The 17,879-nt window shown below is 43.9% G+C and overlaps 1 protein-coding gene across 6 annotated transcripts in view; it reads right to left on the bottom strand.

Moving 5' to 3' along the window:
- GRAMD2B (GRAM domain containing 2B) overlaps positions 1-17,879 on the bottom strand; it is a 67,963-nt gene that overhangs the window by 14,596 nt on the left and 35,488 nt on the right. For 3 of the 6 annotated variants that reach the window (XR_009539557.1, XM_060143491.1, XM_060143492.1), the window contains exons 2-6: positions 10,392-10,511; positions 7,603-7,722; positions 7,394-7,505; positions 5,244-5,310; positions 4,036-4,139 (exon numbers count right to left, since the gene is read on the bottom strand). Coding sequence is in view for 5 of the 6 variants with exons in the window: in XM_060143491.1 (XP_059999474.1) it covers positions 4,036-4,139; positions 5,244-5,310; positions 7,394-7,505; positions 7,603-7,722; positions 10,392-10,511 (523 nt within the window). In the remaining variant the exon portion in view is untranslated. Of the gene's footprint in view, positions 1-4,035; positions 4,140-5,243; positions 5,311-7,393; positions 7,506-7,602; positions 7,723-9,698; positions 9,747-10,391; positions 10,512-17,879 lie in introns of those variants that run through there. The other 3 variants (XM_060143493.1, XM_060143495.1, XM_060143494.1) reach the window with 2 other exon arrangements.

Raw genomic sequence — 17,879 nt, 5'->3', positions numbered from 1 at the left:
GTACAGCCATTTTAAAGGTAATCCCCAGGCTCTTAAGAAGTTACATGCTTGTAGTCATCTACTTTGAGCTCATCTCCACACACCCTCCTCTTTTCTGTCCTTAGGGAAAAAGGCTGAAAAGCACTGGTATAGTAGACCCATTTTTGAACAGGGAGTCTGGGGCCTGAATTCTCAGTTCTATTACTATCCACATGACTTATTCAACCTTGTAAGGTATCCTTTCTTGGCCTTGGTTTCCTGACTTATAAAATAGAGACAGTCTTACCTATTTCCCAGGATTTTCTGTGGATTAAATGAGATAATAGATGGAAAATGCCTAGCACTCAATAAAAAAGTCATTCATTTCCTCATCTGTCTCATAAAAAAGAGGATGGGTGAAATACAAGCACCCTTAAGTTCTTTTCTGGCTCAAACAATAAAGAATAACAACAATGACAATTACAGCAGCTACCATTATCAATACCTATTTACCAGATGATAATTTCATTTAAATATGACAGTCCTATAATGTAGACATTCTAAGAGATAAGGATGTTTGTTTAGAGAGGTATATAACTTTCTCAAGGTCATAAATAAGTTACAAAGATAGAATTTGAACCAATCTGATCCAAAATAGGGGTTCTTTTTCATACAAGGTACTGCAAGAATGTACCAGATGCTGCGAAGAATAGTAGATGTTCCTGATATTTTTATGTTACAGCCCTTCAACCAGGTTTGATCTCAAAGGAAAATGGATCACATCACTTTGATCCCTGAAAAGAGAGTCACCCCCACTCCTGGTAAAAAGAAAAGGGCCTGAATCCCTCCACAGGTGCACACACTCACATGAACATACATTTTGTAAAAATGCTTCACATATTCTGAAAGAGATCAGCAAGGTCAGTGGGGAAGAGGAGGGGTTTATGTTAGTACTGCCAGCTTGAAGGACCAAAACTAAGCTTTCAATTTTCTTACATTTTAATTTAGAACGTTTGCGTTCATATTTAGGTTTATGAGATGGAGTTGTTCTACTGCCCCTCCAGGTTCCTGATGGGAAGACTATGAAGAATGAGGGGCTACAACACAGCAAAAATAAATAAATTAATAATAAAAAAAAAAAAGAATGAGGGGCTAATCTAAATTAGACACTAAAGAAAAAAAACTATTTTGCCAAAGAACTCTACCCACGAAACTTTTGAAGTTGGGGAGATAATTCAGAAGTGATAAATTGGGATTACTTTGGGGAAAAGAATTTAAGATCTTCCAAGACAGATGATGATATAAAAATGAGCCTAATTTCGTTTCTCAGCAGCAACACACACACACAGTGATAAGGGGTTATAAATTTGGATTTTTGCAGAATGTAAGGCACGGAACACCCTTAAGAAGGAGTTTCTCTCAATTGCTTCATGAGTATAAGTGACAACTAGATAACATTTGAGAAATAAAGCATGAATCACTTCTCTGTTTGAGCCTAGATGCAATGTGATACATGCCTTTAATTTTACTAGCATCTAAAAATACAAACAGGGCTTCCCTGGTGGCGCAGTGGTTGGGAGTCCGCCTGCTGACGCAGGGGACACGGGTTCGTGCCCCGGTCCGGGAAGATCCCACATGCCGTGGAGCGGCTGGGCCCATGAGCCATGGCTGCTGAGCCTGCACGTCCGGAGCCTGTGCCCCACAACGGGAGAGGCCACAGCAGTGGGAGGCCCACGTACCGCAAAAAAAAAAAATAAAATAAAATAAAAATACAAACAGGCTGAGGAAAAGGTTCTGATTAAAGTTACACTTTAGGGTGCTTAGAAAATTCCCCTTCCTAGAGCAGATTGCTTGCTTGTTTTTAGTTCACATTGGATCATGTTGGACCAAGGTCTGTTGGCAGTGAGCAAATTCTGCCGCAGAGCTGAAGCCCACATCTCCTTGACACCATCCTCAGTGGGTAAGGAATGTGCAAGTCACTATCATGGTTCTTATCTTCCCACCCCCTCTTGTCTCTTAGATTAGAGACAGCACATGCAAAAGCAATCCCACATGTCCTTGTCTTTAAAAAACCAGGTCACTCCTTTTAGCTTTTTTTGGTCAGTTCTTTCTTAGGTAGAGATAGGATTTTGAAACCATTGCTAGAATCATATTAGCTTGAAATCACTTACTGGCTTTGTGAATTCCCCATCCTTTAACAAAGGCTAATTTTTTAAAAAAATTATTTATTTTATTTATTTTTTGGCTGTGTTGGGTCTTCGTTGCTGCGTGTGGGCTTTCTCTAGTTGCGGTGAGTGTGGGCTACTCTTCGTTGCGGTGCACGGGCTTCTCACTGTCGTGGCTTCTCTTGTTGCAGAGCATGGGCTGTAGGCATGCGGGCTTCAGTAGTTGCAGCACACGGGCTCAGTAGATGTGGCTTGCGGGCTCTAGAGTTCAGGCTCAGTAGTTGTGGCGCACGGGCTTAGTTGCTCCACGGCATGTGGGATCTTCCTGGTCCAGGGCTCGAACCCATGTCCCCTGCATTGGCAGGCGGGTTCTTAACCACTGTGCCACCAGGGAAGCCCAAGGCTAATTCTTTGTTCACTACTGTTTTCAACCCCTGCTGCTTTGGTCAGAGGTGTTGGCTCTCTCTACTCCTGAGAATTGTCTTTATCCCATGGAATTGGAGATCAGTAACACCCAGTTCCCTTCCCCACTTCATGAACAACTGCTTATAATCCAGAAATCTAGAAATATGGTGCAATACTATTCAATATTGCTTTGCATTATACTGATTCAAATAATACTGTGAATCTAAACTATGTTTATCTAAACATAACTCTGTACAATAAAAATTACATGTTTGATGTTAGTCTGCTGACTCAAAACCAAAATAAAGAATTTCCATTATATTTGTTAAGTGGTCTTTATTTATAAGACTGCCAGTGGCTTTAGGGAGAATATTTAAATAAAATATATCTACCAGTCAAAACAAAAGGAGTTTTTAATCAGCAACTTCAAGAGTATAAAAGCTGCTTATTCATAATCACGAATCAGAATGATTAAAATCTTACTGAGGGCTTCCCTGGTGGCGCAGTGGTTGAGAGTCCGCCTGCCGATGCAGGGGATGCGGGTTCATGCCCGGGTCCGGGAAGATCCCACATGCCGCGGAGCGGCTGGGCCCGCGAGCCATGGCCGCTGGGCATGCGCGTCCGGAGCCTGTGCTCCGTGACGGGGGAGGCCGCAACAGTGAGAGGCCCGCGTACCACAAACAAACAAACAAAAACTCACTGAGGTCACGCAAACCCCAGGTGTTTCTCTGCCACTTTGTTCTGGTGGCCTGACTGAACTGTGTGATGTGACATCACAGCTCAAAGGGAAAGAATGTCAGTGGGGTGGACTTAGTTTTTCCCTTCTCATGCCAAAGTCCCAAGGGCCTCGTTTTAGAAGGCGGTGCCCTGGGAAAACTGCCAACTTCTTCAGGCTATCCTCCTTAAAGGCTCAGGTATCGTGGGCCTCTGCTCCCCCAAATCTGTGTTTAGTGAGAAGGAAGAGATGTCCGTGTTCACCGGGGACTGAGGGTATGTGACTCCCCCAGACCAGGCCTAAAATGCTCCAAATCCTGCTCATTTTGTGCTGGTGACAGAGTGAGCTCTAGTGAGTATCTTATGTATAGGCCTGTTTGCCTAGATATCTCTGATGGTAACTGTGAATATGGTGTAAAATTCAGATTTCTTTAAAGAATTGTTTTGGGTTTAATGTATGTCTTTGAAACAGATTATGACACATTCTCCATATGAAAAACTTTAAGAGTGTACTGGTGACATCTTGGTAAAAAGGATTTAAGGTAGGATTGTGGGAGATATATATATATATATAAGGAAATGAATGAGAGAGTGCTGTTTAGGGAAAAAGGGAAGTTTGGGTTATCTAGAGGCATTTAGAACCTGTAGTATTTGGAACTATAGTAAAGGAAACTTGGTCTAAAGGAATAATAATGACACAAATATTTACAGACTTGCTACATTTAAAACAATTAATAGTCACAATATATAAGGAAATGCAGGATTAGCTTTCTTTCTGAAAAATTATACCAACCTTAGTGTCTTTTCCAAAGACCTTGGAATGAAAACAAATCCAGTTTTCTGATACAAAGAGCTTCCCCTGGTATAATATTTCTTTCTGTAGAGCACAGGTAAAACCTGGGAAAATATATACAGGTATAACATCATGTTAGAATTTCCATTTAAAATGAAAATTGTGTATATATGTTGGTGACTCAGAGATGCGCAGAGATAACACACGCACACGCTCAAAAGATCTCTCACCTCTTTTTCAGTCATCTTTAGTGGAATAAAGCTATGGAGATGAGAGTTTGTTTTTTAATTCCAAGTCTTACAAACTTCAGTATAAACGTCAAAATGGAAAGGCAAGGGGCTTCCCTGGTGTCGCAGTGGTTGAGAGTCCGCCTGCCAATGCAGGGGACACGGGTTCGTGCCCCGGTCCAGGAAGATGCCACATGCCGCGGAGCGGCTGGGCCCGTGAGCCATGGCCGCTGAGCCTGCGCATCCGGAGCCTGTGCTCCGCAACGGGAGAGGCCACAACAGTGAGAGGCCCGCGTACCAGGGAAAAAAAAACTCCTCTCTTTGGGAAGGTGTGGGGAAGGTGTGTCATCCTTGTGCTAATGTTGGCACTGCTGCCCTTTCTACCCTGGTCTGGTCACTAATGACTCCTTTTGAAATAGATGGTCTCATTGTGGGGAGAGCACATGACCCACACCTTCCTGTTTGGAGATGGCGGGAGGAAGCCAGCATGCTGCCTTAGCATTTGTGTACTGAGGGAAGCTGGAATGGAACCCTGGGCCCCAGATGCGCTCAGCGGAGCGGAGCAGGTGCTGAACATCGTGCTGGGCCAGGTGTTTAGGTGTGACCACTGAGCCCTGCACAGCACAGGGGTTGACATGTCTGTCCGCCTACGTCTGTGTTGTCTTCTTCTAGTGGCCTCTCTTGCTCTGGTCTTATTATCTTAAATCTCAGCACGATCCAATCACAACACATTTCAGCAGTGAGTATGCAAGGCGAGGACATTCTGGAATCCCCTTGGATGGTTCCATATCACGTGGAGGAGGTCACTTTCCCATTCTACTCCCTCATCTTTCAAGGTGCTGGGTGAAAGCTGAGTGAGGTCGGTGTTATTGTTACATCATGACTTTCAGAAACCTATTCCCCTTGGTGATTCAGTCCCCAGACTCTTTCTTCCCCCAAACCAATTAGCATCTTTTCAAAGTCAACCAAGTCAGAACTTACTTTGCCTCAGGGGTTCCTCAGTGGGGACATCCAGAAACAGCTTGTGGAAGTGCATGTTTGCCTTGTCCTACAAGGACGACAAAACACAGGCATCACCGCTCTTGTTCTTCTCAAACATCACGAATTTTAACTTCAATCTAAATTATGTAACAAATCTCCCCACCCTTAACAGAGACTCTTAGGAGTTCATTCTCCCTGATCATAGTCCCCAACCCAACCCTTCAGTGAAAAACAGTGGAAGGCAGGGCACAAAGGTTTCATTTTCCAACAAGATTAGTGACTTGCTGACTGGACATATATATATCTATAATCGTGAAGTAGCTGGTGGTCAGCTTTCTTCAGAAGTGGCTGGACAAGGATGTCCCTAATAAGAAATGAGATAAAATCTCACCAGGTAGTGGATCCCAGGGCACTAAAGGTCCCAGCGAGTACTCTCAGAAGAGGGTAGCGGTTAAAAGCCCTGTATCAGATTACCCTGAGTTTAAGTTTTAGCTGCACCTCTTCTGTGGCACGCGATCCTGGCCTAGTTACTTAACCTCTCTGGGCCAGTCTTCTCTTCCGTGCCAGTAGCTGCCTCAGAGGGATGCCGTAAGGCTTAAATGGGTAATACGTCTCCGGTTTGTCACTGTGACTGTTACTGTTGTGAAGGTGTTCCCTCAACCCGTGTCAGGGGGAGGTGACAAGTAGGATTTCACACAGAAGACTTAACTCTCCAGGGCGGTAGAAGGCCCAAGAGTCTGAAATGCTGCAAATCACTTCATTTTCATCTGTTTCCACTTGTGACAACAATGTATAGACAGCAATTTACAGTCTGTAAAATGCTTTCACAAAACACCACCCCCAGCCCCACAGCAACCTGGGAACTGATGTCAGTTCAGGACCCTGTGCCTCAGGGATTATGAGCGACTTAACTGGCTCCACACAGCTACTAAGAGGTAGAGCTGGGTCCTCCATCCACAGGACCACTTTCCTTCAAAAGCATCCTAGCAGGCAGAGTCTTATGAGCGGAACAGAGAGATACCACAAGTTGGCCCTTGATGATGCATTATCCAAACTAGGAGTAGTCTCAGTGGCAGAAATGGCCCTACTATTGCCATAATAGAAGACATATTGCCATAATAGAAGACTATTGCCATAATAGAAGACTACTGCCATCTGCGTATGACAGATGGTCCTCTCAAGTCAACTCGTTTATACATGAACACCTCACATAAAGTAGGTTAGCTCATGCTGCTTCCTTGGAGTACATCCTGCATCCAGAAAGTTTCCTTGATTAAAGCTAGGTGTTCTATCAGGGCTTTGCCGAGATCTTCTTTTTAATGGCTACAGTGAGCACTGGTTGCATGCTTGATTTAAAAATATCCTGGGCCATGGAGTCTTCAAAAATGTGAAATTAATAAAAATAAAATTTAAAAAAACGTAGGGACTGATCTAAATTAAAGGTGACATGACAAATAAATGGAATGCATGGTTCAACTGGATTCTAGAGAGGGGGAGCAAAAAGTCTTTATAAAGGACATTCACTACTGGGACAATTGTGGAAATCGAAAATGGATTTTATATTAGTAATATTTTTGTATATTTACTATTTAGTTAAATTTCTTGGGTGAGCCAACAGTTTCTTGTTCTAGTTCTTAGGAGATACATATTCAAGTATTTTAGGAGTGAAGTGTCAAAAAGCCCCAAACTGTTGGCCCCAGTAAGTATGTCATACTCTATGACACAGAACTGGGCTTTGTTACCCATCTGGGTGTATTTTGAAGCAGACCCCAAATTGCTTCCAAAAAAGAATCATGACCCTGTTCCCAGGTTTTCCTCCTCTGTGTGCAGTTGGGAAGCCTTCTATTCACACAGGTGCCTTATCACACTCTTTAATTGTAGTGCAAGGATGTCACACCTCTCCTGGTCTCCGCTAATTATTAGACAAGCACATGACTCTCAGTACTCACTGCCCCTCTGCATGTGCCGCATGGTCAGCTGTGAAATTTAATGTTGATGAAAGCTCGCCCAAGGGAACTGCAGCCGGTCCTTTCTTCCTGATTCTCTAAAATCTGTGCCTACCTTAGTCCTGACCCTTGCGTTCCCTCTTCCCATTGGCTTCAATGCTTCTGTCACCCTCTGAGACAATACACATTTCATTCCCAAATTACCTGGCTGGAAGATGAGGCCTTTTTCCTTTCAATCTTAGAGTCATTCTTGCTTTCTGTTTTACAGTCATTCTTCTCACTTGCTAAAGAGGCACCATCGAAACTGGATTTCGACCTGAGGAAAGAAAATCCAAGAAGTCCGTAAGATGAATTTTTTACGCTACCATTAATTGTATACAGTGTAATACATCTTGATTATTATACCAGCTCACAAGAAAGCCTGACATTGATTTTTCTCTTCTAGACATCGATAATCCCTCAGGACTCTAAGGACACGGTGTGGGGGACGGGGTGATTCCAGCAGGCGGGATCCCAAACTGAAGAAACCGTACCTTTTGGAAGGGAGAAGTATCGATTGAGCTGTGAAAGTAATTATATCATCTCAAAAGTATTTTAAGCAGTATAAGGAGGAGTACTGGAGGCTGATTATTGAAACTGCAGCTATAGTTCAATCCAGAATTCTGTGAATACTTAACAAGTGTTAATTGAGAGAGGCGTAATGTTAAATGCCTCGGGGCACACAAGACAGTCCTTATCCTTAAGGAACCTGTGCGCATATCAAGCATCTTTCTAAAAAGGCAGTACATGATGTAGCATCAAAACAGTACATATCATGGGCGTTAGGAGGTGGTAATAGAGACAGTTAAGTCCAACAGGAGGTAAGAGAAGAGACCAGCAGGTCAGTGAGGGCTTAATACACTGGGCCTAACAGGATGAGCAGGAATTGGGTATGGGGAAAAGAGAGACAGAACATCCCAGAGTGGGAAAATAGAAGTAAAATCAGGATAAAAAAAGAACATGTTTGGAAGTCCTTCCTTTGTTCTCATAAGGGCAGAGGTCAGAGCTCCCGGATTTCTTTCCAAGGTGATTCTAGTCCTGGCTCTTCCTTTGAGTAGAACTTGCATCTTTAACCATACAGCGAAACCCAGCCATTTCAAAGTGGAATGCATGCATGATTTTTAGAGGTATACACATGGAAAAATTTTGTGATACAATTATGTAGATTTTTTTCTGTTTATTGGGGGGAAAAATGGCACATGAAATTCATGATTCCACGATAGGATTCTCTAGAATCAGGCTCAGTTAAAATAATGTTTGGTTCAAAGTGAATTTAAGAAGACTCTTAAGCAATTTGGGTGGCATATGGGTGTGACAGAGGGACAGAAATGAAGTTAGAGAGACTTTGGACTCTGGCTTTCTCAGCTGTGAAGAGACTGACTATGTGATGTCCCAGGCCTCTGCTGCCCGCAACAGTTTTGAGTCCACAGTGCTCAAACCAGAGGCAAAATATCTCTCATCAATTCAAGGCACAGAGATTTGGATTCAGTTACTGGCCACTGAACCAATTCACAGATATAAATTTCTTCAGAATTCTAGGAATTACTTTTTAAAAAAAACTATGAGTAGACATTTGTACTCTACTTGAAAATAAAATTGTTTTTACAAATGTCAAATTACCTATTATTTATACTAGCCACTAATTTGAATTTATCACCTCTACTGATTCAAATTAATAAATGTTAATGGTACTGTCAAGGCAATGATCAGACCTTTTGAAGAACAATGGACTGTAAGCAAATGTGACAAAAGGGCAGCTGTACCCTTGATGATCTCAAGAGACACAAGTAGAAGGGCTTGTCTGCACAGCATTGGCTCTGAGGTAGGGGTGGGAGGTATGCTTATTTACATGCATTATTTCTTTGTATCTTTTCAACTGTGTTAGTCTCACTTCATACAGATGACTATGAGCAGGACCTGAAACCTAGTGCAAAACATTTTTATTCAAAAATTCAGAATTGGGGCTTCCCTGGTGGCGCAGTGGTTGAGAGTCCACCTGCCAATGCAGGGGACACGGGTTCGTGCCCTGGTCCGGGAAGATCCCACATGCCGCGGAGCGGCTGGGCCCGTGAGCCATGGCTGCTGAGCCTGCGCGTCCGGAGCCTGTGCTCCACAACGGGAGAGGCCACAACAGTGAGAGGCCCGCGTACCGCAAAAAAAAAAAAAAAAAAAAAAAAAAAGTGAGATGCATCAAAACAGTCATGCAGAAAAGATGGAGACAGAATTGGGAGTGATAGTCAGAATAGAAAAATCTGGGGGCAGAGTGAAGACTTAGGCTTGGTCCTGAGTGAGGTATAGATTTGCAGAGAAGCCGTGGGCTGGGTAGCCAGGAAGGAAGGGAAAAGCAGGAGTTATTTAATCATCCTTTAGCAGAGGACAAAAGACGTAGAAGGTAGGAGTTCTGACAGTTCTAATATGGGGAGGAGAGCTATTACTCCTCCACTTGGTGTGGATAAATGGCCACAGTTACCTGTAATTCATCACTGGCTTAACCATTCTCTTTTAAGGGAACAAAAGCAACTTGAAGTTCCTACTTCTTCCTTCCAAGTGAAAGCAAGCACATAATTGGTGCCCCTGAGAGTGACGGGGACCAGAGCTCCACATCTCAAACCGCCTGTCCCCTCACAGCCCCACGACCAAACTGAGCCCGGCTTCCAGCACCGGCCCCAGGAAATGGGCAGCCCAGGGAGATGTGCACACCCCGCCCGGGGATCCCAGGCAGGGCTTCCCTCCGCTCTTTTCCGTGGCTGCCAGGAAAGTGAGACAGCAGGTGTGCACACCCACAGGCCGAGCAGACAATCCAACCTGGGTGGCCTCAGCAGCAACCCTGGCAGCCTTTCCAGGTGCTTCTAACTCCATGCCAGAGAGGGGCCCACCCCGGCTTTATCATGTAGCAAAATCAGTGCTTTCAGAAAGGGGCAGAAATTCTGCAGAAGGCTGCAGTGGGAAGGAGAAGAGAGGCTGGCGGGAAGAGCTGAGAAAGGAAGGCAGGTGCCAGTGCCTGGATATCAAGGAAAAACACCCCACTTCTTTCTCAGGGGTGTCATCTGCTTGTAGGAGATCTTCACTGTTAACCATCACCATAAAACTAGAAACACCAGCTCCTCCCAGCAACCCCTCCTCCCCGAAAGGCCAAAAGAACAGAGTCAAGGTGAGGACTCACCGCAGGGAAATGATTCTCTTCGGGTCTGCGGACTCGGTCTCGCTGGACAGAGCAGGGGACAGGGCTGCTGGTGACCTGCAGACCTTCTTTTTCTCCTCCACACCATTCTCAGCCTCTGAGCTGGAGAAAACACTTCACCTTAGATATCCAGAGTGGGGAGGAGGGAAAAACGATGACGTGACCTCGCTTTCTGGAGAGTGGAATGATCTTCAATGCCCGGGACTGGCTGAAGTCAACAAGGACAGCAGTGCCCTTTCCATCCCTCCATCCTACCCCCTCAGCTGGTGCCCCAGGGGGTGGGGCTCTGGGTCATGCCTGCTTCAGATACACGTGCAGGTTTATGTGCAGGTAAATGTCCAACTTTGCAGGGACTTTCCGGCTCCCAGGTATGCGGCCCGTGCCCTGCGCTGCCTGGCTCTGCCCAGCCCAGCATGGAGGTGGAAGATCACCCAGAAGCTGGGAGGGCCCCTGACCTGAGCACGAGCTCACGTGCGGCCTCCTGCCAGCTGTGAGCCTTTCTGCTGGGCGCTCCCACCCCGTCTGTTTGCACTTACGTCACTTATCATCTTTTGTTGTAGCTATATAGGTCCTGGTTTGGGTGCTTGCTAATTTCACCAAGCGCTTCTCTCAGCAATTACACTCTCTAATCCGCACCACCACCCAGGCTAGGTGGGAATTATTACTCCCATTTCACAGACTAGGAATTTGAGGCTCTCACATAGTGAATTTCTTGCCCGAGTTTGCAGAACTAGTACCTGTCTGAGTTGGGATTCAAACTCAGGTCTGCCCATCCGAGAGGCCTCTGTGTACATGCCCATTCTCATATTTTCTTTCTTCGCATCCATCCACCCCCCAGCCACGCATCTATCCTCTGAGCCCTCTTACTAGCTCTTCAGTGTGGGAGCCCCAGGCTGGGGAGAAGAATCTCATTGATTTTTATACTGACCACGAGGTCTAGGATAGTGCGGGTATATAATCGCACTCAGTAGGCTTTTGGAAAACTAGGTCTGACCTTGGTGAAAAAGGGAGTAGAGGAGACAGTAAGTCAGAGGGTCAGCACGCTGAACCATTAACAGATGGAGGACGGCCAGTGCAGTGGACACAGGTGAGCTCCCTCAGTCTCGGGATCAGGGGAAACCATTTCAACATGGAAGGAGAGGAAGGAATGTGGCCAGGGAGAACACAAGGTGGTAGCATGGATCAGACCTTCTTTGGTGTCAGCCTGCACAGCAGAGGACTCACAAAACATACTTCTAGACCATGAGAACTCCACGGTGGCTGAGTGTAAAGGAAGACAGCATTGCTGTGACAGTTTAGCTAATTTTAATCCTAACTTACCACCCATTTGGTATCTTCACCTGCAAAAAACCTCGCAGGCAGGAAATGCTATTGGTTACTTGAACCTCTGTGGTTGCTTGCTTACCACTTTTCACAGCGCATGGAAATTCCAGCCCACACTGGGAGTCCTACTGTCGTGTCAAAATCAAAACCAGGTATGTCTGACAAGGTATCCAAGTAATAATCCCTACGAGTGGTTGATACTCTTATTCTGCATTTCTCCTTTTCTAGGTAGGTTAACATCTGAGGACATAGGCCCGACCTTCTATTTCTTCAGTTCTTTTCAAAGTACTTAAAGCACTTATGTACATTAAAAGGACTCAGTACATAACTGAATTGCATTATGTGATAAAAGGTACATGGAAAGCCTTGAAACATTAAAATGAAAACATTGCTTTGGTTTAAAATAGAAGATTTATTTTGTTTATTTATTTATTTATTTATTTATTTATTTATTTATTTATTTATATTTTTTTTGTGGTACGCGGGCCTCTCACTGTTGTGGCCTCTCCCGTTGTGGAGCACAGGCTCTGGACGCGCAGGCTCAGTGACCATGGCTCACGGGCCCAGCTGCTCTGTGGCATGTGGGATCTTCCCAGACCGGGCACGAACCCGTGTCCCCTGCATCGGCAGGCAGACTCTCAACCAATGTGCCACCAGGGAAGCCCTAGAAGATTTATTTTAATATCAAATTTATGGACTCCGAGAATTTAATTTAATTTATGGACTCCAAGAATTATAGAACTGTTTAAAAAAAAAAAAAAGAATTATAGAACTGTTAAGGGCCCTTTGAGCACATCCCTGCCTTTTCCCTCTATCCCCCAAGACACACACATTACTCCTATTCTTCAAAAGCATAAGAAATCCACTCAAGTGAACTTATTTACAAAACAGAAACAGACTCACAGACATAGAAAATAAACTTACAGTTACCAAAGGGGATAGCAGTGGGGGCAGAGGGGTGGGTGGTGGAGATAAATTAGGAGTTTGGGATTAACAGATTCACACTACTATACATAAAATAAACAACACGCACCTACTGTACAGCACAGGAAACTATGTTCGGTATCTTGTAATAACCCATAATGGAAAAGAATCTGAAAAAGTACACATATATGTGTGTGTATATATATAGATATATCTCTGAATCACTTTGCTGTACACCTGAATCTAACACAACACTGTAAATTAACTATACTTCAAGAAAAAAAAATGTTATAAAAAAAAGTAAATCAGAAAATCTCTTTAAAAAGTTTCCATAGGAGCCTTCACAGAAATGGGATACGGTGAGGACTGAGCTAATAATGGGAGTGTGCTTAGCTTTAACATGGATTGATTAGATTTAACAGTGTAGAGTGGCACAACCTTGTAAAAGTGATACTACAATTTGCATTTATTTCTAATGGGCCTCTGGCTAGACTTTGGGGTTGGCTGGGATCAGAGCCAGTTTGTTCTTAAGTTGAATTCATTCTGATGCTTGACAGTCCTCCACCCCCTTGTCCATTGGAGCCCTACTTCTAAAGGTCAGTATACTGTCTACTTGACACCCAACTAACACCTAACACCTACCTAACACCATACACAAAAATAAACTCGGGGATTCCCTGGTAGGGCAGTGGTTGAGAGTCCGCCTGCCGAAGCAGGGGACACGGGTTCGTGCCCCGGTCCAGGAGGATCCCACATGCTGCGGAGCGGCTGGGCCCGTGAGCCATGGCCGCTGAGCCTGCGTGTCCGGAGCCTGTGCTCCGCAACGGGAGAGGCCACAGCAGTGAGAGGGCCGCTTACCACCAAAAACAAAAACAACTCAAAATGGATTAAAGACCTAAATCGAAGACCAGACACTATAAAACTCTTAGAGGAAAACATAGGAAAAACAGTCTTTGACATAAACCACAGCAAGATCTTTTTTTACCCCCCTCCTAGAGTAATGAAAATAAAAGCAAAATAAACAAATGGGACCTAATTAAACTTAAAAGCTTTTGCACAGCAAAGGAAACCATAAAAAAGACAACCCTCAGAATGGGAGAAGATAATTGCAAAGGAAGCAACAAATGATTAATCTCCAAAATATACTAACAGCTCATGGAGCTCAGTATCAAAAAAACAAACAACCCAATCAAAAAATGGGCAGAAGACCTAAATAGACATCTCTCCAAGGAGGACATACAGATGGCCAAGGGGCACATGAAAGGATGCTCAATATCACTAATTATTAGAGGAATGCATATCAAAACTATAGTGAGTTATCACCTCACACCAGTCAGAATGGCCATCATCGAAAATCTACAAACAACAAATGCTGGAGAGGGTGTGGAGAAAAGGGAACCGTCTTACACTATTGGTGGGAATGTAAACTGATACAGCCACTATGGAGAACAGTATGGAGGTTCCTTAAAAAACTAAAAATACAACTACCATATGACACAGCAATGCCCCTACTGGGCATATACCCTGAGAAAACCATAACTCAGAAAGACACATGTACCCCAATGTTTACTGCAGCACTATTTACAATAGCCAAGACATGGAAATAACCTAAATGTCCACAGACAGATGAATGGATAGAGAAGATGTGGCACATACATACAATGGAATATTAGCCATAAAAAGGAACGAAATTGGGTCATTTGTAGAGATGTGGATGGACCTAGAGTCTGTCATACAGAGTGAACTAAGCCAGAAAGAGAAAAACAAATATCGTATATTAACATGTATATGTGGAATCTAGAAAAATGGTACAGATGAACCTATTTGCAGGGCAGGAATAGAGATGCAGATGTAGAGAATGGACATGTGGACACAGGGTGGGAAGGTGAGGGTGGGCCGAATTGGGAGATTAGGATTGACATATATACACTACCATGCATAAAATAGACAGCTAGTGGGAACATGCTATAAAGCACAGGAAGCTCAGCTCGGTGCTCTGTGATGACCTGGATGGGTGGGACGCGGTGTGTGGGGGAGGGGGCAAGAGGGAGGGGATATAGGTATGCATGTGGTTGATTCACTTCATTGTACAGCAGAAACTAACACAACATTGTAAAGCAATTATACTCCAATTAAAAAAAGAAAAAAGAAGCTCTAAAGGAAAAAACAGGCATGCTTTTACATAAGTTACTGTCCTTGGTAGATTAAGAAGGTTAAAGGAAAATGGATATAACTTTTCTTGAATAAATTTGGCTTATTAGATTTTGATATTAAAAAAAAAAGAGTAGGCTCTAAGGGAAGATTGTCAATATTCTGAGTGGCAAGAAAAGCCACAGTCATTTTGTCTTTGCACCTTAGACGTCGAAATCTTCCTGTGGAACATAGCCACATCTAGATAAATATGAGCTTTTTCTTCTAGTAAAATTATTTCCAATGTCTATCAAAATAATTTCTTCTACAGAATGTTTCTGACCCATAGTAGCCTGTAAAGCATGTATTTGGAATAATATTTGGAAAAGTAAATAGGTTTTTCAAAACAAAAAAAAAGTTTCCACAAACCAGTCAAGTAAATTGAAAACAATAAACCAAAAAAAAAAAAAAAAAAAAGAAAAAATCCACTCAAATGAACTTATTTACAAAACAGAAACAGACTCACAGACAGAAAATAAACTTATGGTTACCAAAGGGGATAGCAGTGGGAGCAGAGGGGTGGGTGGTGGAGATAAATTAGGAGTTTGGGATTAACAGATTCACACTACTATATATAATATAGATAAACAACACGGACCTACTGTATAGCACAGGGAACTATATTCAATATAACAACCTATAACAGAAAAGAATCTGAAAACGTACGTATATATATATATATATCTGAATCACTTTGCTGTACGCCTGAAACTAATACAACATTGTAAATTATACTTCAAGGGAAAAAAATGGTTAAAAAAAAGTAAATCAGAAAATCTCTTCAACAAGTTTCCACAAACTAGTCAAGTAAATTGAAATACAATAAACCACACAAAAAAAGAAATCCACTCGAGTCCCTCTTTAAGTAGGGAGATGAAGTGCGTGTGTAACTTCAATAATCCACCTCAGCATTCATTCAAATATTTACGGAATTCTATGCTTTGCAGGGACAGATTCAGACTTAGAGGCAGCACGGTAGCTGTCCTGCACAGCACCCTTGAAGACTCAGGAAGAGCCATGCCCGGCCAGAAGCACTCATAAAAAGGTGCTGTCTGGATGTAGCCCTACTGACACAGGACTTGGCAGAGAAATGGTGCCTCTTGCTCTGGGCAGGAAGAGCCCAGCACCAAGGAGCAGAGGAAGCGAAGTGGCTGAATTTCAGCCCCTCCTTGCCCCGCCCTTCCTGGCCAGGCACTTGTGTGCAGTGCTGGGCACTCAGCCCTCACCAAGTGGGTGGTCCTGATGCAGCGCCCCTAGCTTAGCACTGACAAGATTACAGAGGCTGCCTCTAGGTCAACCCACCCACACAATGTCTTTCAATGACAGAGCATTCAGGTATGTGCAGATTAAAATGACTTTTTTTTTTAACATCTTTATTGGAGTATAATTGTTTACAATGGTGTGTTAGTTTCTGCTTTATAACAAAGTGAATCAGTTATACATATACATATGTTCCCATATCTCTTCCCTCTTGCGTCTCCCTCCCTCCCACCCTCCCTATCCCACCCTTCTAGGTGGTCACAAAGCACCGAGCTGATCTCCCTGTGCTATGCGGCTGCTTCCCACTAGCTATCTATTTTACGTTTGGTAGTGTATATATGTCCATGCCACTCTCTCACTTTGTCACAGCTTACCCTTCTCCCTCCCCATATCCTCAAGTCCATTCTCTAGTAGGTCTGTGTCTTTATTCCCGTCTTACCCCTAGGTTCTTCATGACACTTTTTTTCCCCTTAGATTCCATATATGTGTGTTAGCATACGGTATTTGTCTTTCTCTTTCTGACTTACTTCACTCTGTATGACAGACTCTAGGTCCATCCACCTCACTACAAATAACTCGATTTCATTTCTTTTTATGGTTGAGTAATATTCCATTGTATATATGTGCCACATCTTCTTTATCCATTCATCCGATGATGTACAGAGCCTCCACCTTTCTCTTCCCTAGACTGGCTCCTGGTCTCTGGCACTGGTTCTGCCCTGGAAAGCCCTCCCCAGCGGGCACAAGCTCCACAGAGCCTCCCATCCCATCACCTCAGCTCTGCTGCTGCTGGCTCTATAACTCACTAGACCCCTCATCAATTAATGATCCAACTACGAGAAGCAGGGAACTTCTGTTTTTTTCCACAGCACTCAGCTCAGCATTTTGCTCAGTGTGGTCATTTATTAGTGTTGACTGATGTGGGATTAATTCTGCGGCATCCAAAACAGAAGTGAAATTCATCAATGGGCCGATTCAACTTTAGGTTTTTGTTTACTCAAAGATGCTACGGAACTCAAGCAAGTTAATTACCAACACAGGCGAGATGATTCCTGGAGCACCCCTATCACAGAGGTCTTGTTGGCAGCAAACTGAAACTGCTAGGATCCGAAGAGCAGAGGCTCACCTGTGTTTGAGTGAGGAGGGCATAGGAGAAGGAACAGACCACTTCTGCAAGGCCTCTCAGTAACTTTAAAGTTACTGGCAGTGAAGCTGAACTCTCATTGACAAGGGAGATGAAATAACAGATCTCACTTATGTCATGAAAATAAATCAGCTTGGGGGCTTCCCTGGTGGTGCAGTGGTTAAGAATCCGCCTGCCAATGTAGGGGACACGGGTTCGAGCCTTGGTCCGGGAAGATCCCACATGCCACGGAGCAACTAAGCCCATGAGCCACAACTACTGAGCCTGCGCTCTAGAACCCGTGAACCACAACTACTGAGCCCACACGCCTAGAGCCCGTGCTCTACAACAAGAGAAGCCAACGCAATGAGAAGTCCGTGCACTGCAACGAAGAGTAACCCCGCTCGCCGCAGCTAGAGACAGCCCGCTCACAGCAACGAAGACCCAACGCAGCCAAAAATAAATAAGTAAAATAAATAAATTTATTTAAAAAAATGAGTGACAGTTTTAAGCAAGCATAGAAGCAGCAGAAGATGCTGGGAACACGGGATCCACCTTCACTTGGCTTTGGCAGGTTATTTCTTCTCCTATCTCCAACCCAATATAAGCACCAGTTATGGGCCCTGAAAGCTTCTAAGTAGGAATTTCAG

Source organism: Lagenorhynchus albirostris, chromosome 3 (assembly GCF_949774975.1).
Source record: "Lagenorhynchus albirostris chromosome 3, mLagAlb1.1, whole genome shotgun sequence".
In the NCBI taxonomy this organism is placed as follows: Eukaryota; Metazoa; Chordata; class Mammalia; order Artiodactyla; family Delphinidae; genus Lagenorhynchus; species Lagenorhynchus albirostris.
The sequence above is the reverse complement of the archived record's forward strand: the minus strand, read 5'-3'. Positions and strand labels throughout refer to the sequence as shown.